Consider the following 24,948-nt stretch of genomic DNA (forward strand, 5'->3'; position numbering starts at 1 on the left):
CCCACTCACTGTACATGTAGCCAGCCAAGCAGACAGGAAAGCAGCTGATGTTTCTGCAACATAGCTCTGACTGACTGTTTATCGGATGAGAACTTTGACACCATAAGAGCAGGAAGTTTGGCCCTTAAGGGAACCCTCCTCTGAGAAAGATGAAAGGGACGATGAAGCAGATCATCTGAATCATCCAAAAATACAGAGAGCGTGGCTGTGACTGCTGTGAGGTGGCACAGCTCTATGCATTAATGTTTCACAATGGTATTTAAAGGGATTCATTTTGTTTGTGTCTAATTTGATAAATTCTGCACAGTAGCACAACATTTTGTGAGCAGTTATTTTGAGAGTGTTCATGGGAAACGCAACTATATTTTTGTTTTATAACTAATCTTATAGTTTAACAAGCCAAAATTAAGCCATGCATTGATATACAATTTAATAATCTAGCTTCAACTAAACATGATGATTGCTGTTTTGGGTAGTGAACTTTGCTGTGCAGCTTCAGAGGGTTTAGTAATCATTTCCTTGCGCCTGCTTTTGAATATAATCTGTCAACGTTAATGAGCTAGGATCCCATATTGATGGTAAATGGTAAATAGTAAATAATAATATTGAGCACTTATTATTTTGAAAAGTTTGGGCACCACTGCTATGTATGTCCACAGACGTACAAAACAACCTTTTGATCTATGTCTTATTACTGAAACTCAAATTTAAATAGGAACTCTAGTCTTTTGGCTATTTCTTATTCATGTGCAGAGAAGTATTTTGGCTAAAAAAATTTGTTGGTGAGTTCTGGTTTTACTTTTTCTAGCAAATATTAAAATGAGTGTCAATGCGTACAAGGGCAGTTGGCAAAATGGCCAAGAGTCTCAAACACAATATGCAAACATATTGAATAATTATTATTATCATTTTTACATATTCACATTGCATCCTGGATTTAGGTTTAGTTTTTCCAGCACTAGGAGTGGAGTTTGTACCATTAAAGGTCTGTCAACATTTGTACAGCAATAGGTATTCTAGTGTGTTTGGCTTTGCAAACCATCAGCTCTTACAAACTGGCCCTGACTGCAGAAATTATTGTACCTTTACAGCTTTATTTTGTGTGAAACTAGGCTGCAACTTGCTTCATACAACTTTTGAGAAGGAAGTTAGCAACTTCTTGTGTACTAGTTTTAGATCCCTCTAGGCTGAAGGGGGAACCCAGAGGGAGAGCAGAGACTGCCTCACAGCATGGGATACGACTAATCCCACACTCTTCCTGTTTCGCTTTAGCTGAGTTAAGAGGTCTGTACACAGAGCTTCTGTAGACACAGGTGCTGTACAGATGCCTCAGAGCTGCCAACATTGTGAGGCTTAACAATGCACATTATGTGTGTCAGCAGACCTTCACATATTTTCTACTATAAAATGATTGTCTTAATTAAAGTTAAATTAAAAACATACTTTTATACATTTCATGTTTACTGTGTAAAGAAAAAGTTGCAGAAAGATAATCTTAAGTTTAATTAGTAAGGAGCTTATATTCAGTCCTCTTGAAGTGTTACCATAGCTTCTACTGGCATTATGTGAAAAGCAAAAGCATCTTGTGTTAGTATGTTGTGTCTGACTCATTGCTTTTTCCTGTGGACAGAAAAAGGAAAAAGCAGAACAAGAAACAGGCAGTACCTTTAGCATGTCAGCTGACTGTTTTGTTTGAGAAGTGTGGCATTCAGTGGCCTGCCCTTTCAGACATCTTGTATTATACTTTGACAGGAACCCCTTGAGAGCTATCATTATTTATTAATGTTTCATGTTTCCTATTTCTGCATGTTACAAAAACAAAAATATGCCTTGACCCCTCCCAGGAAGTAGTAATTTCTTTGAAAAGGAGAGGAGCTTCTTTTTATCTTCTTGTTATTGACCCTTTCTTCCATGATAGTTTTGGTGAAATATTCTGGTGGATAATATCCATAGTGGTAAATCTGGGGCTGTGAAACAGTAGGTGGTGCTCAAAAAAGTGTTGTGAGCTATTTCTTAGCCTGTTTCAGTGACCTTTTTAAAAATCAGTTTTTGTGGTGGTCTAGGGGTTTGGTAAGACCAAGTTACTCAGTTTACCACTTGCCACAAACTGAAGGTTGTTTCATCACGGAGTTCTGTACGCTCTCTACCCACATGTTCTATGACCTTGGCATGCCGTTCTTTGTGGGATCCAAATTAGACCAGTATGGTAGAGTATAAAATGCAAAGGCTTCCTCAAATGATCCACCCTCGCATTCAGAAGTGTGTCTGAGACAAAGACTGACTTTGTCTGTGTTGGTAGCTGCTCCTCTTCTTGAGCCCAGATATGCTACATATCATTTGGAAATAGTGAACTAATTTTATTGTCATAAATCCATATTTATTATTCAGAATTTACTTCAGTGAATTCACAGAGAACTTTCAGAGTTTTCAAGTACCCACACTTTGATGGGTCTTGACAGGACCTGTCTTTCAAACAACAGTTTGTGCTGCAGTGCATGGCACAGTAGACAATGCCATATATTGGAACTTTGTTCCACCTCCTTCTGGTTCACAATTCTTCTCTCGCTGTCTGGTCTTCAAAAGTAAAGAGATGTCTGGAAAAAGTGAGGGGAGGAAGTCATGCCCATGGCTGAGATTTTGTTACTGTGTTTGTCTTTGTATGGGAAAGTGAAAGAGGCAACAGCACACACAGCACAGCGGTTAGCTGCCTGCAGTACTTCCTCATCCTGAATGTTGTACTAAGTTAGACAGCCGTTGCTCCTGACCTGTCATTTTAGCTACAAGACTCTCAGTGAAGCTCTGCAAAGGACGAATATTTTGGTCAGCTGTGCCACAGGGCACTCGGGCAGAAGGCAGCCTCTAGGTAGGTCAACATCCACTACTGAACATGTGAGTGAAAAGCACTACTGTACTTTTCTTTAGCATTTTCTGTATAATACCAATCTGCTGTCAACATCTTTCTCATTACTTGCCTGTTTAAGCTGTCACATTATATTGGGATATCCTATTAATTTGTTTTATAGGACCCCAAAATTTATTTTGGATTTGATATGTGTTGTAATTTGAGACAGACAGGTTGGAAATTGGAATATTTGTAATGAGTTAGGAAAAAAGTTGCCATTGCAGTGTTGCTGATAGTTTCTTACATGTGTGTTAACCTCTGTAAAGAAAGTTTCATATATCATATTCATACATGTATATTCATTCATACATACATACATACATACATACATACATACATACATACATAGATAGCTATGTGCTAGTCTTTAACCTACTGAGCAAAACAGGAAACGTCCCTGCAAAGATGTGGTCACACAGTTACATTAAATCTAGTATCTTTTTTTTTTTTCAAATGCAGCCATTGCAGTCAATAATAGAATCATTTACTGTACTGTTCTGTTTGCTCTAAAGTGTCAAGCCTGCAACTTGCATTTAAAGTGAAAGGCGGGTCAGGACTGACTGGCTTTAATTTCATCCCATAATCTGAGGTCATTTGTGGTAGGGGGCCTGGTGGCTCAGTGGTTAGGGCATTGGGTTAGGATACAGAAGGATGTTGGATCAAATCCCACACCACCAGGTGAAGCCCTGCCCAGCCACCAAGGGCCACCTTGGTGCCGGTGCCGGTCCCAGTCTCAGATGAAAACGGGAGGGTTGAGGAAGGGACAGGCTAAAAGCTGTTGATCTTTTTGAATCTTAGGTGATTTGTGCTAGTGGAAGCTGAACCAAGCCAACTTCATTGTAGGCCAGTGAACATGTACTGAAATTATTAGGTGGATATTTCATAAAAACATTTTTTTCATAGATGTAAATTGTAATGTCTTGCATGAGGTGTTAATGTACAGTATAGCTTGTCTTGGTTGTGTGATGAAAGCACATTGTGTTGTCCCTGAGGACTGTATCAGACCAGCTGATGTGAAAGAGATTGTTTCATCCAGGCCCAAACTGATAACTGTTTGTGTTGACTCCCTGTGCTTTCTCCTTATCTCATTTCAGCAGTCCACTTCAGCAAAAACAGTCAGGATGTTTCTCAGAAACTCCTCCACCACCCTGTCAAACATTCAACCTTTATATTCCTCTTTTGGGAAGCAATATAATTTAGGCAGATGACAACCCATTACTTATGGCTGTGGTGACTTCAAATTATGTTTGGTTTTCTAATCTTGTATTTTTTATTTTTTTATTTTTTTTTAAGGGGAAATTCCATATCCATTTTGTTTTTTTACTAGCCGTGGTTAAGGCACAGTGTCATCATCCTAAATATTCTCTCAGACTATTGAATCTGTATTAAAGTAACAGTGAGTAAATGTCTTTGTTAGCCAAGTTGCTTTTACAGTTAGATACCCAAATCATAGTGTTTGACTTAATTCATGACTAGTTCAAGTTTAAAATACAACCCTACTGTCTGTCAAAGACATTTGGGTTTTGTAACTAGGTCATTGTGAAATAAGTGGGACACAGTCCTGCCTCCTGAGAATCATGTCCCTGTAGAGGATCATTGAGAGGTCATACTTGCAAAATTCATCCAAAGAAAGTTGTACTGTGCAGTGATTAACATTTAATGACATTTTCCTTTTAAGTGATTGTTGTACATTTTATTCACATTTTATATTATTCATCTTCAATGTTCAGTTGATGCTTAGGTCCCTTCCAAAAAAAAAAAATACTATAATCTCAGTGGGCACATCCTCAATTTTGCCTCACTTACTTGTTTAGTCCACACTGAGATCAGAGCAGTTTTAGAAGCCGGTCCGGCATGTGCTTGGCAGTGAGTGGTTCCACAGCCACGTAAACTGATCTGGGGGGGAGTCAAGCCAACCCAGCTGAGGTGTTAAGTGCCAGGCCAGGCAGGAGTTAGTCACAGGATCATGCCTTGAGAGGCCTTAAGATCATAAGATGTGCCAGCAGGAAGACACACACAGCCAAAAAACAAGTAGTGTGTTCTTAATCAGACAGGTCTTTAAACGCCCCCACCCAGTCAATAATAAAATAGCAGCGTAAACTGCAACAACCCCATTCCTCTGTTGGGAACATTTTAATAATATTTTTTAACTGATGCTTCAAATACACTAAAAATTCATTTTTATGGCTGCTGACTATTGGTTATTTATTTGTTGAGCTACACATGCAACATTTCAGTCCATACAGAAAAATAAACAAGTATAAATAGTTTAGAGCAGGCAGAAAAAAAACCTGTCCTTGCTGACAGCTCTATTCTGGGTTCACAGAGACTAGAGGGTTTCCCAGTGCCTGTTTTAGACAGAAGATCAGCTTACCAGGGCCTGATCAATAAGTCAGCATGTCCTCTGGGGGTTTAAGAGCCAGTGTACACTCTCGTTGATTCATTTCACTCCAACCTCCTTACATTTCCTTCAGCAACTCTTTGTCTAGATGTTTCCTTCTTTTCCTTGTCCTAATTTCCTTTTGGGTAAATTCAGAACTGTAACATCCTATAGAAGTTAAGACACTTAGGACATTACTGTGTCCATTTTAATGGTATGCCATACAAACAGTTTTTGTGATAGCTATCTGCAGTATACTATATACCACCTTCTAAATGTATGGAGATGTGCTCTGTTTTGGGCAGTTCTGCTAATTCTAACAAAGCAGATAAAGGATTTTGTTGTCTCTCCTTCATCTAACAGAAATTAGTTCACTGGGGCTGCTATTGGAATAACCTTAGCTGCTCAGATACACAATTCTTAGTGTGTATTTTGGAACAGCCAAACACTGTTAACCACATCCAGTGTCCACTCATCATGGACATGAATGTCATTGCAATATCGGGCTTTAAATAATTTCTTGACTTTAGAGCAGAATGATTGTACTATATATAACTTGAATCATTTCTTAACCTGGTGTCTCAATAGGCACAGCGTCAGGCTGGGATGCAGAAGTTTACAGGATCAAATCCCAGCACATGTTTAATGTGTATCCTTAAGGAAGTCACTCAGCATTAACTCCCTGGACACTGTCTGTTGCTGTTGCTGTCATGATTGATTGCAGCTGGCAGCCTGGTTCAAACAATTGAAACTGAAATACAATTTATTTGGAGGTGTAGCTATAGTCTTCTCCAAAGACAGGAAGAAGACCCAAAGTATCTCCCTCAGCTGAGAGGACATTGGTATGAATGGTCAGGAACAACCAAAATGACTCACGGTAAAAGAGTAAAAGTCAGCCCTAAGAACACTTGACCTAATGCTATTCAGCGTTGCCAGTGGATGGGGTGTAGCACAGAGTGGGTGGAATAATGAGAATTACTTCCACATTCTTCAGTAAATGTGGGCACATTTGGCTGTTCCAACAGGAACATGACCCAGAACACACACCAACACTGGTTGTATAATGGATAAAGCAAGCTTTTGGAATGGCCTTTTACTTATTCTGGTCTAATGTCCAACCATAATTCTGCCAGAAGATTGTTGATGTCTACTAGAAATATGTGCAAAAGGTATTGTAGAACTTACCAAGGGACATTTAAAGAAATGGCTAAGTATGTATATGAAGTGTACTGCAGTTGTGACCCCGTATGTATAATTTTATAATTTGTATTAAAGTGATATGTTGTACAATCATTCTATTTCAGCAAAAAGACAATTAAATAAGTAGTGATTGAATTAGTTATTAAATTATTTTAAGCCCACTATTTCTGTGACCCATTATTTCTATTTCTGTGTATTTACAGCAATCTTTGCAACAACTTTGTTGTATTGCTAAAACATTTTATTTGTTTTTACATTATATATCTTTTTGCAGTAATGGTTATTTCCTGGATATATTTTGGTTTTAACTGACCCATAGAAGAGACAGACAGAAACTCTAATTTTAAAATAATTACTTGGCGTGTAGTTAATGTTAGATTGGTGGCAAGTAAATGTAGGTTAGTGTAAAAGTAAAGTATTTATCTTAAAATATTTTTTCTAAACAGTAAAGGCCACTTTTACACATTGACAGTAATGTTGTTCTCAGACACGTATTTATCCTTTGTAGTAAAGTAATAAAGTACATATTCCTTGCAAACCAAAAAATAATGCATTGATTTTATACATTTTTAATTTTAAACCGTACAAAGGCATCTTGTTAAATTATAAGACTAAGAAATTTGCTCATTTTGAATTCGATGACTAACTTGTCTTTAAACAAATAAAACAATCGCAACTTATTAGGTTATTTGGCAACAGGTCAGAATAACGACTGTGTAAAAAAGCATCCAAGAGTAGTCTTTACAGGGAAGGATTACACAAAGTTCATTCTACAAGAATGCATGGGGAAATAGTTCAACAATAATAATGTAACTTAAGAATGTCATTATCAATGGTATTGTATATAATATTAAAAGATTCAGAGAATTTAGCTGTGACAATGCCTAAAATTAGTAGTGAATGACTGTAATCTTTGGGTTGTCAGGACACAATTATTTTGAAGAACTCACTGCATGGATTCAGGATCTGAAACCAAACATCTGAAAACCTTTGTCAGTGAATATAAATCTACAAATACATGTTAAAACTCTCCTGTTCAAGAACAGCCACTTTGTCTGAGCTCAAGCTCCTCTAAGATTCTCTAAGAAAATTCTAAGTCCATGTCCTCCATGCTAAAGAGTGAAGAGACCAGTGCACAGTTCAAAATACAGCATGTGTGATGCTGTATTAGTGGGCATAGCATGGGTAACTTGCACAACTGTGAGAGCTCCATTAAAGCTGAACTATATATAGTCAGGTTCATAAATACTGGAACAGGGTTAAGTTTTTTAGCATTTGGCCTCTGTCCACCACAATATTGACTTTACTTGACTTTAGATTTCATTATGTTACTTGTATCAGCAGTCAGGTCATCAATAGACACCAGTGGCCTGGTTCCATAGGCAGTCATACATGCCCATAGATAATGCGGTATGCTTTAGATTATGAGCTGTTCTTTTTCTTAGCTATTATCATCTCTTCCCATCCTTCTCCTCATCCTTCTCATGCGAGTTAATTTTGGATTCATTAGTCTCAAGAATCTTTTCCCAGAACCGGGCAGGTGTGTTTTCTGGAAAAGTGTAATCTTGCCATTCTGTCCTTGAGCGGCACTAGTGATTGATACTTTGTTGTGAGGCCTCTGTAATTGCATTCACAAAGCTGTCTCTTGACTAGACTTCTGACAAAGAAAAACCTACCTCGTCTTCTTGACTTGGCTAGATGTTGCAAAAGGGTTCTTCTTCACTAAGGTCATGTATGGTCATCCACTTTAGTTGTCAGTGCTTGACATTAATGCTTACTTGATCGGGCCTTATGCAGGTACTCATTCGGTCAAGTGAAAAATAAATATGACAGTCTGCACTGTTTCCCAAGCATTGATTTGTGTATCACCCTGCCACAAAATGGTACAAATCATATTTAATTGTATAGCTGTGTGCAGTGTCTTACATTAAAGTGCCTACACCTTCTCATTTCAGGTAAATCAGAGACCAGCTCATTCTATTTTTATTTGATGTTTCCCTACCTGTTAGCAAACTGCACAATAACTTCATGAAGCAGTGATAATATAGATATGTGCTATAGACAATCCATGTTTTATAATAATGTAACTTGCATCAACTTTCTGAAGAATCATCGTGTTCTACAACTTTTACAGACCTGAGCTGCAGCCTGCCAGACAGTTTTATAATGTGTGAATGTGGCAAATTATCTGTGTTGTTAGATTGTAGAAAATATTCCTGGAGTAGCTTCACATTTTGCTGATCATTTAGCACTGCTTGATGCCATTTCTGGTTAAAACACAACTGAATGGTGTGTCGACAAACAAAGAGACACACAAAAAATTTCCCCTCTAAAAGAGGAAATAAAGAAGGCTATTTTACTCTTGTTGTACCTGTCATGTCAGTGTTTTAAGTTGCAAAACATAATTGTGAAATAGACTTTGCAGTATTTGTATCAATTAGCTTGTTAAATATAAGGTGTAAAGTCAGACTACAGGTGTTTTTTACAGAGAACAGAAAAAATATATCTATATCTATATATAGATATATTTTTTCTGTTCTCTGGTTTTATCATGACCTGTAATCAGTATTAATGCTTCACTATAACATTGTAGTATTTCTGCATTCTCAATCAGCAAAAACACAGATACAGCAGTAAATCTCATCTATTATTAACTTAGTACATATGCTCACATCTAAAGACAAATAATTGATCAAATAATTGATAATTGATTCAAAACTTAAATTCCTTAATTACAGGAATAACAGTTGATACTTTTTTGTGACCCGGATATTAGTGACAACCCTTTCTACCAGCTGAGCAACAGTTGCCCCAACTTTAAAAGGTTATTTTGGAAAAATCATTTTTAAAAGTAGATATTATGTATTACCTCTCAATTTTATCTTTGTATGTTTACAAAGTATAATAATTGTCCAAATCCTTTTGTATTTTATTTATGTTTTAATAGGCCTACATTTTAAGTAAGACTGGCTGTTGGGCAAACATCTCAGATACTTGGACGTACAGCAAGTGGTCTACAAAGCTGTCAAGCCCTGGTTGTCTTCTGTGATCTTGTAGGCATTTTGTTATTGCTGAGCTGCTAGTTAATGACTTCTTTTTGAATGTTTCAAACTGTATTGGCTATTTTGTTAGTTTTTTCCAGCCTAATGAGCACTTCCCTAATTTGCATAGACACATCTTTGGACCTTGTGAGAATTCCAGTGACAGCTAAAAATGCAAATATAAAACTCAGGGTCACTTACTTTTTTCTTTAATGCTTTGTTATTTTATGTTTTTTATGATTTTAGGCTTTACATGTTTATTATGCTTTATTCTTGGTCTTAATCTGCTTGTGTAGCACTTTGAGGTTTGCTTTATAAATAAAATGAATTATTATTATGTTATTATATTGTAAAAAGACCAGCTTAAAAAAAAATCTTCTGAGGCTGCTAAGCGCACAGAGTTTGGTAGCTTGTTCCATCATCGTGGGACCACTGAGTTAAAGAGTTTTATCTGGAATCTTTTGTGTGGTCATGGGACTACTAGAGGCTGAGTGCATTGGGTCGGAGGGATTGTAGACTTGGATGAGGCAGTTGAGGAAGGCAGGTGCTTTTGAGTTGACCAGTCTGTAGGTGAGACTCAGAGCTTGGAACCTGATGCAGGCAGCCAAAGAAGCCAGTGCAGAGATCTGATGAGTGGTGGGATGTGTGTCCTTTTTGGCTAATCAAAAATGAAACATTTTTGAATCATCTGGAGAAGTGTGATTAAAACCACACTAATTTGTGTGACTTTGTTAGGCCAAAGGTGTTAACACTCAGTGATTACTAAAGTGAAATTAACAACAACAGACCAAATATCCACTTCACCAGAAGGGCAAAGCTTTATAGCTACAGTCCTTTACACATTAAACAAACTAAATCAGCAGACTAAAGAGAAGTGACAGAAAAGTAGCTAGCTCTTAAACAATGCATTTATATTTTACTTGCATTTACTGGTGCCTTTGGTACATGGACAGTGGGGCATTGTATTAAAAGAATTAAAGCTTCAACAACACAATATTGGCCAATCTGCCTAGCTCCATGCTGTTCTGCTTCACTGTAGTGAATTCACATTTATATCATTGCTGTTATTTATTTATTTAAGAAAGTTCGTTATTCTACAGTTTCTTCTCTTCTCTGGATTTCTTCAGTTGACTGACTCGCAGCCATGATGAAAGCGGGCACCACCAAGGTGGGGCCGCCCAGGCCAGGACTCCAGAAGCCGGCTTCCTTGGCTCCTTCTTCCACCTCCACAGCTATGAAGTCCAGTAGATCCTCTAACATAATGGCCTCAGACCAGCGTCTGAGCAAGGTGAGTCACAAGTCCACTACAGTGTATAACTAACCAACATTACATCAGATATTTACATCTGTGGTGTTACATTAATTTAAATAGCATTGGAATGTTATTGCGAGATTATTAGATTAATATACTGTAAATAGTATTAACAACAAATGTGTTTCTAGCTTAAAAGAGCCAGCAGTGATGATGCCTTGACAAAGCCTGCACTGGGAACCGGTGCCTCTGGCTACAGGATGAAGAAGACTGTGACCACTGGAGCCATCTCAGACCTTGCAGAGGCCAGGCCTCGCAGCCTGTCCGGTAGGGGACTACATTTGTCAGATAGAGACTAGTTTCAATGACTCGATTTGATATAAAATAATGAAAAGCAGGGGAAATGGCTGCAATGACCACAAAATATAGATCCATGTGTTGTGCCAGGATTTGGAGATATTTTTAAAACTTAAGAGTGCAACTCACCACTTGAAACCACTAGAGGGCCACAGTATATTTCTAAAGCTGTGTATCACAGCTGCAAGGTGCAGGTGGTAACAAGCAGCTTAAAAGATGCTTTTCTTTAGTCTCTTCTCTTTGCCTTGTGTTTCATATTTTATTAATTATTAGTTGGCAGTGTTGAGGTGCACATGACTGAGGACTAAGGTTCTTAGGGTTTTGGTCTAAAACTCAAACAGTGGTTGCAAGGATAACGTGCTCTTCAGAAAGTGTGTGCTTTGCCATCCAACATATTCCGCCGTTAGGATGGCTAAGATTTAAGTGTTTTCTTCCCTCAAACTACAAAAGAGGATTTTTTTTTCCCCCCGCTATAGTGTGTGATGACTGTACAGTAATTGTTGATATACTGCATGACTTGGTATTCTTGCAGTACGCTCTTGGTATTTCTGTTTTCAATCTTGAGTTTATGGTTAAAGACGGATAAACAGGTCAAAGCTCTAATCTGAATAAAGAACTTCAGTGTGTATGACTGTTATGTCATACACACATAATTACTGTGAGCATAGCATTTATTTAAGAAAAACTCTGAAAGACCCTGAGAAATCCATTTAGCCAACCACTTTGTAAAGTTGTGAAAGTGAACTTCTAATTTTAAAAACTGAAATGCACCTTAAATACAAAATCAGCTATGCTGGATAATGTTAATTTATAGAGGAGCATTTTTCCAAAGTATTTTATCCAAAGTGTTTTAGGTAAGTGATAATTAAGAGAATGGTCCGGATTTTTTTTAAAAGCTATATTAATGTCCTGATATGTAACCAAAGGTCTATTTTCATTGATATTTCACCTGGAACTTGATTAAACTGTAAGAGATTGGGCCTTTGTTTTGTGCATTCTTGCACTCCAAAGTTCAGTTGAGACAATTGAGATAAAATTTCAGCAGCCTAATTTAGTTTAGTCAACTTGGCATCTCTCAAAGTTAAATATCTACTCCCAGGTTTTCACTTGTTTTAAAGAGTGAATTGAAAACTCAGTACAGTCAAACTTACAAATACTTTAGACTTCACATTAGTTATGACTTTGTATGGTTAAGAATGCGTGTATGAACCAGAAGTAGAATGTAGAATGAGGACATAAATGCCTGTCCCAACTCTAGGTGAGCTGCTAATGGTAAGGAAATCATAATATTTTATTTCTGTGCACTTAGAGATGTAGCCGTTGAAAGCGTTATTCTCTGCCCCGAGTTTGTCACTCTTACAGCGATTGCTCGTCCATTGATCCGTGGGATGGCATGTGATGGCAGTCTATGGTCTGTAGGTAGTGCTCAGCTTACACTCAGTTACAGCACCTGGTGCATGGGGACCTCGTAGTCCCCACCACAATGTACTGTACCAGTAGTACTGAATTTGTACACCAACAATGTACTGGAGCAGAAGATACATCCAGTATTATTCAAGAACAGCAAACTTTTCTCAGTGTACACTTTACTGTTTTTTTTTTTCAAAACCTCTCCCTTAAATAAAATATGAGGCTTATATGCGGTGTTGTATCACTGTTTATGTGATGTCATCAATCTAACAATGTTCAGTTTAAATCATATGGGTCTTGTAATTTTTTTTATCTTCATCAGGCTGAAAATATGTTAATAATGCACTGAATATTCAACTAGATGAGACTGGGTGGAGTCAGAAAATATTTCGGAAAAAGCAATGTGAATAATGCTAATTATTTTTGCGCTATTATACTGTCATTACACTCTCATTGTTATATGTGAATGAAGGGTGGAGATGCCTGACAGGAGCTATTTGCTGATGATGGTAATGATGGTTAATCATATGGAACAAAACTGCATAGTCCTGTATGTGAGCAACACTTTGCTGTGAATGGAAATGTTTTTGTACATCTCATACAGATTTATTTCCTGTATTTTCCTATATTTTATTTTATCAGCTTTTCTGTAAAGTGGTGCTGTTTGTACATGCTAGGTGTGCAGCCTACAAATAAGCTATACACCAGTGTTACATGTTGGACAAACACGGCAGTTGATAATAACAGGGATTTGTTTGCAGTAATTATTGTTGTTCACAGCACAGCCTTGGAAAGTCTTCTGTGAAAGATAACCATGTTTGTTTATGGTGGCTGATCCACACAGTTTGTAGATTCTGTGCTCGGGTGAAACTCTTCTTCAAAGAGCTTTTGTGCTGAAGCGAAGATAATTGAATTCTAGCTGACAAAAGACTCAAAGGAGCTGAGAAACCAGGGCCAAGTGAGGCTTTGGGCCCTTTCAAACACAATTAGACCATGATCAGCTTTCTTTGGATTGGAGACTTTTTGTGTTTGTTTGTTTTGTTTTTTCAAGTTGTTTTCACGCTTAAGGTCAAGAACAGATTTTCGCTATGTATTGTTCATGATATATTTATTAGTCTTTACAGTCTGGCCTAGATTCATTAGCCAATTTCTGGAAGTTAACCACAGTTGAGAAAAGTCATATTTTTAAATTCTTCCTGGACATAAAAATATTTTAATAAAAAATATGTTTATATAAATACAATTTAGTAACAATGTTAACTTATCTAATTATCTTTTAGAGACATAGGTGGAATTGTTGGTAATCTTCTATTTAAATAAAGAAATAACTAAAGTAACAAAAGTAATATAAGAAATACCCATCTGACTTTGCTTTTTAATTTTTGACGCAACAGAATATTTAACATCATACAGAAAAAAAAAAAAGGCCTAGACTGATTTGTTAGAAAATGTCATTATATTTCAATAATTTATGATATTTTAAATGAAGTGTCTGCTGTGATTGGCATCACACAATGTCGTCCAACTTGTCAGACATAGGCAGTACATATTTTGTTCAACGTGATTTTCCAGTTGTGTACCTGGGCTGGGATTCCATAGTTGTCAGTTCAAATAAAGACAAACAGTGAGTGCATATGTTAAACAGGTCTTAAAACGCAAGCTCATATGCAAATGGCAGTTAAATTGGACACCTAAAATGTAATGATACAGGTACTATGCATGCAATGACAATTATGTAGCCTTCTATTCTGACTTCTGTGTTACTGTGGCTAACCTGAGAGTTGGGCTGAAATGTCCACAAAAGAAATGTCATGATTTGAATTTAGACTGGCTTAGTGATGTTGGTCTTTTGAAATGTAATGCTTTGAAATGTGAGTGTGGATTTATTGATGTAGAATGGGGGATAAAAACCTGCCTGGGATTTAGTTTTGTAAACTGAATTATAACACAATTTGTATCATGAGATTTTAGGATAAATGTTAATTCCAATTCTGAGATATGTCTTTATGCTTAAAGCTTGTCTTATTGATATTGCCACCCACCAACCCATGAGACCCCCAGGAGAAGCTTAGCAACACCACTGACACCAGAAAGCTGTTTTCCACTTTTAAATCACTCATCTACCCACCTCCACCTCCGCTGTTTGCCTCTTTCACTGCCGATGACTTTGCCGGCTTCTTTACTAACCAGCCATCAGCTCACAGTTCTCTCCTCCAGATGATCACATCCATCTAACTTCCTCCAACATTGCATCGCTCTCATCATTTTCAACTCTGACTGAGGAGGATGTATCCACCCTCCTCCTCTCTGACCATTCGACCATGGATCTGATGCCTTCCACTCTCCTTCAAGCAATTGCACCCGCACTAATGCCAGCTATTACACAAATAATCAGCTCATCTCTCACAGCAGGCACTTTTCCAACCTCATTCAAGGAGGCCCAGATTAACCCACTGCTCAAGAAGCCTTCTCTTGACCCCTCCTATGTGTAAAATTACCGACCTGTCTCTCTTCTTTCATTTCTGGCCAAGACATTGGAACGAGCAGTCTTCAATCAACTCTTAGACTGTCTTTCCGAGAACAACTTCCTTGATGTCCACCAGTCTGGCTTCCCAACCTCTTCAAGACTGCAGTCCTTGTCTTCCCAGCCAGACCTTTGATGCAACACTACATCAGCATCAACATTGGATCTACAGTTATCTTCCCCACTAAGTCGGCCAGAATTCTGGGGGTCATCATTGACGACCAACTAAGCTTTAAGGACCACATCTCCTCAGTCTCTAGGGCATGCAGATTTGCCCTCTACAACATCAGAAAGAATAGACCCTACCTCATGCAATATACAACCCAACTTATTGTACGCTTGTTATATCTTGACTTGATTACTGCAACGCTTTGTTAATGCGGTTACCGGTATCCACAATCAAATCCTTGCAGATGATCCAAAATGCGGCAGCACCCCTCATTTTTAATCGGCCAAAAAGGACTCATGTCACACCACTCTTCAGATCTCTACACTGGCTTCCTGGAGCTGCTTGCAGCAGGTTCAAAGCTCTGTCTCTCGACCACAGGTTGATCACCTCAACAGCTCTGAATACCTCAACTCCCCCATTCAGATCTACAATCCTTCTTGTCCGCTGCGATCTGCGAACGAACGATTTGGGTGGTCCCAGCACCGCACAGAAGACACAAAGCAAAACTCTGCAGAGCAATGATCCCACGAGGGTGGAACAAGCTACCAAACTCTGTACGCTCTGCAAACTCACTCCCAATATTAAAACTGCTGAAAACAGAACTCTTCCGCACCTTCCTGTGCACTTAAATCTATTCTATCTAAAAAAATTAAAAAAACAAAGCAATACAACTTCCTTTCTGCTCTTTCTTGCACTTGCATCGCATGAACTGTAAACACTTTTCTGATAGGACTTTGGTTTGATGTTTTCTCCTTGACTAAGATTTTTGCTTGCCTTGTACCTCACCTGTAAGTCGCTTTGAAAAAAAGCGTATGCTAAACGACTAAATGTAATTGTAAATCAGGCAGGCCATAATCAGCTTTTCCTTTGTTGACAAGGTGACACTACATAGTTACAAGAAGCAGTTAGTTGTTACTGGGCTCTTTGGGACAGTGCAGGAGAATTGTCCTCATAGCCATCAGGCAGCAAGTTAGTCCAATCTTAGAGGCTATCCAAGGACATTTTTTGACTTAAAGGCTTCATGACAAAATCCTTGCTGAGTAGGGAAAATGTACTTTATTAAAGCTGTATGGTGCAGGAAAAAGTAATAAGCATTGCGCCATTATTTGTCCAAATGACACATTTCATTTCTGTGCAAGACTACGTAGTTGCAGCGTGTCATCTTGCTATGAACTGTAATTGTACCCACATCTCACTGAGAAAGTTGGTACTAATTAAATGTAGAATCAGGACTGCAGTGGTGAGATGCATCATTTATTTTCTCAAGTTACACACGGTGTAGAACTGGGTCAGATACCCACCCACCCACCCACCCCCCACACACACACGCAGGAAAAAAACAACAATACAAAAGGATTCTAGTGCCAATTACTATAATTTTGAAAGTACTGCAGCACAGTTCAAACTAATCCCTTCACTGCATCAAAAAAAATTCAGGTAAAATGCAACAACCAGTCTTCGGTCATAAAACTGTGCCCTCATGCCTTGGATAAAATCAACCTAAATTACCCATTGCGCTGCCTTTTTTTTTTTTTTGTCAATATATTTGAAAATATTTTGTGATAGGTACTTATCTCTAATATAGGCTTTGAACTATAGATTTTCTTTGCCTAAGATGAGACTTTTAAGACCCTAAAAACATATCTACCTGCACTTAATAACAAAAACTATATTCAAGGAACCTGATCAGATTAGGCCTGAAGGCTGTACACTCTCTGCTCCACAAAAAGGAGGTTGGACATACACACCCAGTATTGAATAAAAAAGGTTAGCTGACTGACAGTCTGACCCCACCTTTACTTGCCCTCACAGCATGATGTTCTAATAAGTCAAAACTGTTATTTTTGCTAATGGAGACTTGTCCCTGTCCCAGTTGGCCCTTCACCAGCTCTACTGGGCTGTCAAGCAATGGGTTAAAAACCAGCCTCAACCTGATGACTTATTTAAAATACCTCATCAATAATTCAGTAAAGCTTTCAGTTGCAGAGAAGCCCCTGTGGAGTATAGGAGAAGAGACAAAAGAAGATAAGACTGTCTTACACTATAAATAACAAGTCTGGTGAGGGTGATTTTTAGGCATAATTATATAAATGGACACTTTAATGATGGGCATTGAATTGAAAACACATGCATATCTCAGTTTAGTATAATTCTTTTTTTGTTATTCTTCTGGGTTTAACATAAAGAGTTTTTACTTTTTTCCTGGTACTTAGTATCTGATACAAAAAGGCACTGTGCCTTTTTGTATCAGATCTCCTATTTTGGAATGATAGTTTTGGTTGCAAATGTATTGTTTGCAGTAACTGCATGAAGACTGTGACTAAATGACATCACCAAATTGTTGGCTTCATCTTTTGATATGCTTTTCCAGGCTTTTACTGCACCCTCTTGTAATGGTTTTTGGGGGGCTTACGCTTTAAATCCCCTCTTCTGCCAGTGAAATATATCTTCAGTTGGATTAAGGTTTGGTGATTGAATAGGCCAGACAGAATGTAAAGCTTCTCCCAATTTTTTTATGCATTTCTCTCTAAATTAGCAGACACATGTTTCTGTAGACCTGTGAATTCACCCTCCTCATTATGAGTTATTAGTATAGATTACAGAGCCTGATTGGAAAACTAAACAGCCACATTGTCACAGTTTATTGGGTGACTCAAGATTTAAGAAATTTATACTCACCAGAAGTGCATGAAATTTAAAGCTGGCCATGGATTTTTACTCAACAAATCCTCTGCTATTATCCTTTTGTCTTGCTGAAACTGAGTTTTTTTTTTTCTTAATTCTGAAAAAACTGTTTATGTGAGCATCATAGCAATTGTGAATTGTGTTTTATAATGAACAAATCACAAAACAGAAAAGAAATCTATTTCCTTTAGATATGTTTAGTCATTGGAATGAGGACTTTATTTAACTATAAATGTCTTGTCTTACATGATTTAGGTTGTATTCTGGGGAATGCTAGAAGCAGTGTCCTCATCCTTTTCAGGGGTATCCTTAAACATCAAGAACCAACCATTGTCAGGAAGGGACATAGCTAAAAGAGCCAATGTCACCTCTAAAAGGTGGATAACTGATGGCCAGAAATCTATGTGCCTATCTATATACCATTTACAAGCTTGCTGACCTTTGTGTACAAGTCTTGGAATTTTCTGATCATTCTCAATGAACAATGTGAGGAGTTCAGTGTCTCAGGAGTTTTCCTGTAAATGATTTATCAGATGTTGTCTACAATGGAAACATTTGGAACAATGCACTGGCAAACTTGTAAAAACTATCAAGAAGCACCTGTTTAGGTTTATTGACTTTACTGTCTTTTGGAATTAAACTGCTTAATTCTCCAGGATTCTCTAGGTTCAGAGAAGAATCGATAGTTACATTGTTAAAATGTTAATAGTTAAATGGTTGCCGACCACTTTCTCATTTCCATTTCCTTGAATATTGAAAACGATAAAATGAAGCTAGCAAGACATTAGCACTAAACTAAAAAATCTCACAGACTCAAAAAACTTTTGAGATGCTGACATCAGTAATGTAGTGCCAGGAGATGGTGTATGTAAATTTACAGTACTTTTACATTTGGCAGGTCCTTTTATCCAAATTGATTTATAAGTGCAGTACAAACAAGATAGTGATAGAGATAATGTTTTGAGAGTCCCCACTATACAATAGTATTCTTATCAAGGAGTCTAGTGAGTATGTAGGGTTTTCTACATGCATGTTAAGAATCATTGTACTGGGACTAACTTAACTTTTTTCTGTGTCATTTGCCCCACATCCATCAGCCAAACAGACAATTCTTTTTGTTAACCTGTAGCCTGTACTGTGTGAGCAATCTGCTGTTTGTGAGTGATGGATTGGATGTTTCTCTGGTTGTTTTTGAGGTTTGATAGAAACACCAGATTACTTTCTGTTTTCTGTTTATCAGCTCATAGCTTGGATCAGTTGCTCATATTACTCATATTCACTGTCATAGGACAATGGAGATGAATCTATGCTGCACATGCCATTTGACCTTTACAGACTTAGTGAAGGATAAGCAGAGCAGAGAGACTCAAAGTGTTCCAGTAATTTAATGTGTCATGAGAGAGAAAGTGTGTGCATGTGTTTGCACATGTGGATTTTACAATGCACAGCTCACAATCCAGTCACCAGTAACATTGTCCCTGGGCGTGTCAGTGTTTGGGAGGCAGGAGGAGGGAGAACTATGGTCCTTGAGCTCTTATCTGTCAGATGAATTAATCAAATATGTTCTATTCCACTGGGATGCCTCAACCTGCATAAGCACTCAACCATGAAAGACACACTCTGACACAAGCAATAAAAAGACAGTGTACATGCTTACATATACAATCAGACACAGAAATATATTTATAAAGTTACCTACACCTTTACCTGTATTTTCCTGATACTGCTTTGTCCAAGTCAAGTTATTATAGAATACAGAATATTAGATATGTATTCTTCACTTTATTATTCATACATTGTAAATAGGATTTTGTTAAGTTGAAATAGCTTTACTCTCACTCACTTCACTGTAGCTAAAGCGTGGGCTTAAAAAAAGTAGTTTGTGACCCCAACAAGTCCCCCAACGATGAAAGACCTAGGAAAATAGCCCTACCAGTCTTACCACATCTTTGTGTTCCCAATGAATGTCCTGGGCTGAATAAGAGCCATGTTTGTTTACTAAGGTAGATATTCTGCTCCAAGCGAGGAGAATATTAAGAAAGGAAGGGGAAATTTTATATTTATGTAACAATCATGAACAATTACTGTATATGGTTCGGAAGCAGCCATGTACAGTATTGTATTAAAGTTCAATATTCAGCCAGACACAGGCAGAATCAGACCTTCTATACCTCTGTTTGATGTTTTTTTAGTAGTATTTTATGCATCAAATGCATACACAGAAAAAAGCAGCTACAACACTTAAAGCCTAATTCTGTATCATTATTCTTTTTTTTTTTTCAATAGGTCTTTTCAGCAGTGATCACAAGAGTAAGCAGCTCTGAGCTTATGCAACAGAGATGCTCCTACTTCTAAAAATAGTGCTTATCCACGTCAAGTACAGCTTTAAAAATGTATTATGCAGTTAAGTGAAATTATAGTTTCTGTTGTACAATAGTACTAAATTGTACTATTGATTTGTGCCTTTGACTAAGAGAGGTTTATTCTGGGCCATCACAATACCATACTAAATTATAGAGACTCAGATAATGTGATATAGTTCAGTGTAATTGTAAACTGAGGTTGGATAAAATACTGGCTACAGAAATGTTCAAATACATAAAATCATCACTTTGCTACTGGGCATCACGGTGGTGGAGTGGTACGCACTGCTGCCTCACAGCTAGAAGGTCCCTGGGTCCAATCTACTTGCGACTATGTGCACTTGCATACTGTACACGCACATACTGTTGTACCTGCATCGGGAGGTGCACTGCAGGCAGAATGCTATGGAAACCCCAGGAGCATCTTTTATCCCCAGCCCAGCATCTCATTTATGAATATATTCTGTTAAGAAATTCCGGTTGTAACTGTTTATGGCATGTTAGGTAGAGGAGACTTTGCGAGAGTCCCCATGCTGCAAATTCTTCTGACAAGAAAGGACAAGAGCTTCGCTATCACCCTCTGTCAAAAAATATAAATACTTCCTTTCCTTACGAGTCAGAGGGATATTTGGTCTCATTATTGTTGAAGTGGTATTAGTTATGATAAACTGCCTGGCAGCATTTGGAGCAGCTGTATTAATGCTGTGTGTGTGCATTTGTGTGCATGGCCTTTGAAGCCACTCCCCCTCTACTCATCACAGCAATAATGAAGTGCACACAACGCTGCCCGCCCGCCTGCCAGTGTGACATACTGTCACTGCTGTGTAGGACAGGCACTCTCGCACACGTTCACACACACATGCACTCAGACACTTGCAGTCATTCACTGACACAAACAAGCAGCCTGCCTTCTCTCACATGCTCAAACAGTCTAAGGAAGGAGTGGAGAGAGGCAAAGAAGACCAAGAGGAGGAAAGAAAGAAGAATTTTATTTCTCTCGTGCTCTCCCCTCTAAGTGACTGCCTCTGATCGTGGCTGCTGAATACCTACTTCTCCCCTGCAACCACGGATTCTTGGATTAGTCCGCCCCGGTGCAGAGTGTGGGAGTCGCGGAGCAGACCAACATGGGAAACCAGACAGGGAGACAAGAAGAAACAGAGTCAGGTCTGCTTCTCTGTATGTTGTGGTTTTCCTCAGCATCACTTTTCCCTCTTTGTGTGTTTCTTTGTGTGTTGGAATTTTACTCAAAGACATGAATTTGCTAAATAGAACAGAGATGGTCCTCATCTCCTGTCCTGTCCTGTCCTGTCATGTCATGTTATGCTTTGGTGCATATCTGACAAGTCTTGACTAATGAGTACTGACTAAGATGTCCATGTGAGCAGCACAGCACTGACTGACGGGTACTGATTAATATACCCAACAGATGTAAAAGCTGTTTAAACAGGTTAGGAGTTAATTGTTCTTTGTCCTTCTGACAGTCATTGTGTTAGCATGTCCACAGTTTATGGGTGTGTAGTTATAGAAGTGGTGTATTGTTTCTTTCTCTCAGTATTTTCTTATGTGTACGCACCTATGTGTACATATTGGACATAAGGAGGGGAAAGTGATGAGTGTGATTCGCCTAATAGCAAGTGTGAGGAAACCTGCCAGTGGAGATGCTATCAACAGTCTCACACTCGCATGCCTCCACTGCCCCGAGCTTACTTCGCCTCCTTCAGGTTTCCATTTCAAAGTCCCTCTGAGCTGCACTCAGCAGCAACTTCACTGTCATCAAAAGACAGCCAAGCTTTTTATTTATTGTGTAAACTCTCTGAACAAAATTAGCAGTTTCTTCTTTTATATGCAGAGTCTCCTCAAATTGTAAAAAGATGACAGGTCATAGTTTTGTGATTAAATTTGCATGTTTTCATTCTGACAAAAATAGACTCAATAGAGCAGAGCCAAGTGGCTTAAAAGGGCAACAGCATGGACACAAAAAAATACAGTGGAGTATTTTCTCAGAAGTGGGTGTTTAAACGGCATCATTTCATAGCAGTGGAGTGTGTTGCTTGAAGATAGAGCACAGTTGGCTCAGATTGGAAAGCAAGGGTAGCAAGCTGCTGCATGCTTGAAAAGATTAGTTTCCTCTCATTGTGGGCACACTCATCCAGCATACAGTTCATAGTTAATACATTATACACAGAAGATTTTTAAAGCCCAGTCAAAAAGTAAGAACAAAGGATTTTCATACTACCTTTCTTCATCTGTAATTATTCTGTAGTTAATGAGCAAAATTGGGCTTTTTTTTTTAAAAACATTTCTCATGGTGCAAAATATCTGAGATTAGTACTGTACCTGTGGGTTGTATATGGAAATTATGTGGGGTTAAGGATCAAATGTGCCAAAGGAAAAATATTTGCCAAAAATCAATCTTTCAGACTGTTAAATGTATTTAAACTCTGCTCAATACAGTACTCTATGCTTCTTGGTCCAACCTCCCACATGAATTTCTATTATGAAATGAAGCAGTAGGCTATATTATTGACAGGTTATATAAATAACTCTTAATTTGAATGGGGGATTTCAATTAATATTGATTAATTTAATGCCTTTATTTTTTACTATGGCAATGACATTGAAGCCCTTTTAAATACTAAAGTTAAATATAATAAGGCAGTAGTATTATTAATGGGCATATAGACTTTTTTCACATTTGTAGTAATTGAAGCAGGAAATTATTATCTTTGCTTTAATGATCAACAATGTAGTGATGGACAAGAAGAGTGAAGTTTGTACTTTTCACATTAGCCTCCTCCTTCCACCCAGACGGCGAGACAGCAGAAAGGCTCTGAAGGTAGAATAACAGTTCTGGTGCTGGAATTAGCGTGAAAAATGTGGGAACAGAAAGAACTCATTCATATTTGGCTGATGGTGTTATCTGTGAAGTGGCAGGGTAAGGAGTAATCTGTCTGCTGCCATGATAAGGAGGTCATTACCAGCACCAAACTATACTGATGGCTACTTCACTGAACCTCCCTGTCTCCTCCCTGGCTCTCTAGAAGAATGTCCAAGACCACAGCCTGTGATCAGCACAGTTGTTGGCTGATGATGAATTGTCTATAATATATAGTCAAATAACAATGACCCTTTTTTCAGGGCTACAACCCATTTGGGCCCGAGATTAAAAGAAAGTAAAACATGTTTAGATAGTGAAGGAAAATACATTGTTGTGACTTTCATGTAGTCATAAATGGGGAAATACTTGTGGTATTTCCTGACATTTAATTAGTATACTTGAATGTACATGTAATGTTTGAAAACTACAGAGACTGGGCCTTAAGATTAAAGACTAGAATCTTTACACAGAACACACTTAACAATTTTCTCTGCCTACTGTTAGCACTGAGTGAGCCAGACTGGCACTGACCAGGAGCAACTATGTCCTAGTTGTCACGTCCAAATCATATTCATAATGGGCTGAACAGTTGTTGAGTGTGTGCAGGCCTTTGTGTGTGTGCAGATTCCTGTTTTAATAACATTGTGTTTCCTGCAATACAGCACTCTGTGGGGATGCAATCTATGCACTCACCTGTGGGAACATAGCTTTCCCAATGGAGGCAAGAGGGTCCCCATGAAAATCCCTTAAATTTACGTTGATGTTTTTGTTTATGATTGGAGTATAGTTGGGCTTAGGTTAAGGTAAGACAAGTGGTGGATATGGTTAGTGTTAGGGTAAGCTTCTAGGAAATCAGTGTAAGTCAATGTATTGTCCCCTGAAGTCATGAAAATCACACTCATTTCAGCAATGATCATAAGAATCTATCTGCCTGCGGGAAAAAAACATTCACCCTTTCAGAGCAAACCCTGGATTCATTGAGAAAAATAGCAAGCCAACTTATCTGAAAATGTAGCGAACGGTGTCCCATTTTACCACCAAATCAAAGGAAATTACATAGAACAGGGTTTCAGAAGCAAGTTTGTCCAGCTTCTGATAGCTGGGACACCGTGAGGAAGTTACATCAGTCATACTTTCCATTGCAGTTGGCAGTTTGTAAAGTAAAGTGGCAGCTCTACAGTGCTGTGTGTTTACAGAGGGAGGTCTTTGCTGTTTAACTGTCCTGTTTGTGTAATAAGAGACCGTAGCCTGGACATCAGATCTTTATAGCCTTCAGGCCTGAGGTCATAAAATGTATTAGTTTATGGCAGCGCATCTAACTATCTTTGTATGAAGGTTTTTGTAGCCCAAAGAAACCTAAACCTTCCATCACCTTATGAAAGTAAAGTTGGGAATAGTGTTTGCCATATTATTAAATATGGGTGGTATGTATGCAATGAGTAGTGTGATGGCTTTGTTTTTGGACTCTTTAATTGAGGTGAGGTGTGAGGTGAGGACTGTTAAGATGACATGAATAGGGTCTTACATTGTCCTCTTTGCAAATGCCTCTATTGTCAACATGCTCTTTCCACAGAATATGATTCTTTTTGTTGTCAAACCAGAAAATAATAAAAAATGCTTAAAAGATGGACATAAAATTTTATCAGAAAATGTGATGGTAGTTAAAATGTTTTGGGCCAAAAGTCACATCATCTTTCAGTAATCATTAGAGCCATTTAAACACAATGATTAAAAAAACAAAAACAAATCCTCAACAGATGTGAGGCTCTCTATTTGGAATTAACTCT

General features: G+C 38.1%; 1 protein-coding gene across 10 annotated transcripts in view; it reads left to right on the forward strand.

The window, feature by feature from the left end:
* specc1 (sperm antigen with calponin homology and coiled-coil domains 1) overlaps positions 1 to 24,948 on the forward strand; it is a 66,718-nt gene that overhangs the window by 3,851 nt on the left and 37,919 nt on the right. For 3 of the 10 annotated variants that reach the window (XM_067494813.1, XM_067494809.1, XM_067494810.1), the window contains 2 exons: positions 10,651 to 10,811; positions 10,967 to 11,102. In XM_067494813.1, coding sequence (XP_067350914.1) covers positions 10,668 to 10,811; positions 10,967 to 11,102 — 280 coding nt within the window. In that variant the 5' untranslated portion in view covers positions 10,651 to 10,667. Of the gene's footprint in view, positions 1 to 1,404; positions 2,890 to 9,437; positions 9,536 to 10,623; positions 10,812 to 10,966; positions 11,103 to 20,573; positions 21,448 to 24,948 lie in introns of those variants that run through there. The other 7 variants (XM_067494812.1, XM_067494815.1, XM_067494811.1 and 4 more) reach the window with 7 other exon arrangements.

Source organism: Channa argus, chromosome 24 (assembly GCF_033026475.1).
Source record: "Channa argus isolate prfri chromosome 24, Channa argus male v1.0, whole genome shotgun sequence".
In the NCBI taxonomy this organism is placed as follows: domain Eukaryota; kingdom Metazoa; phylum Chordata; class Actinopteri; order Anabantiformes; family Channidae; genus Channa; species Channa argus.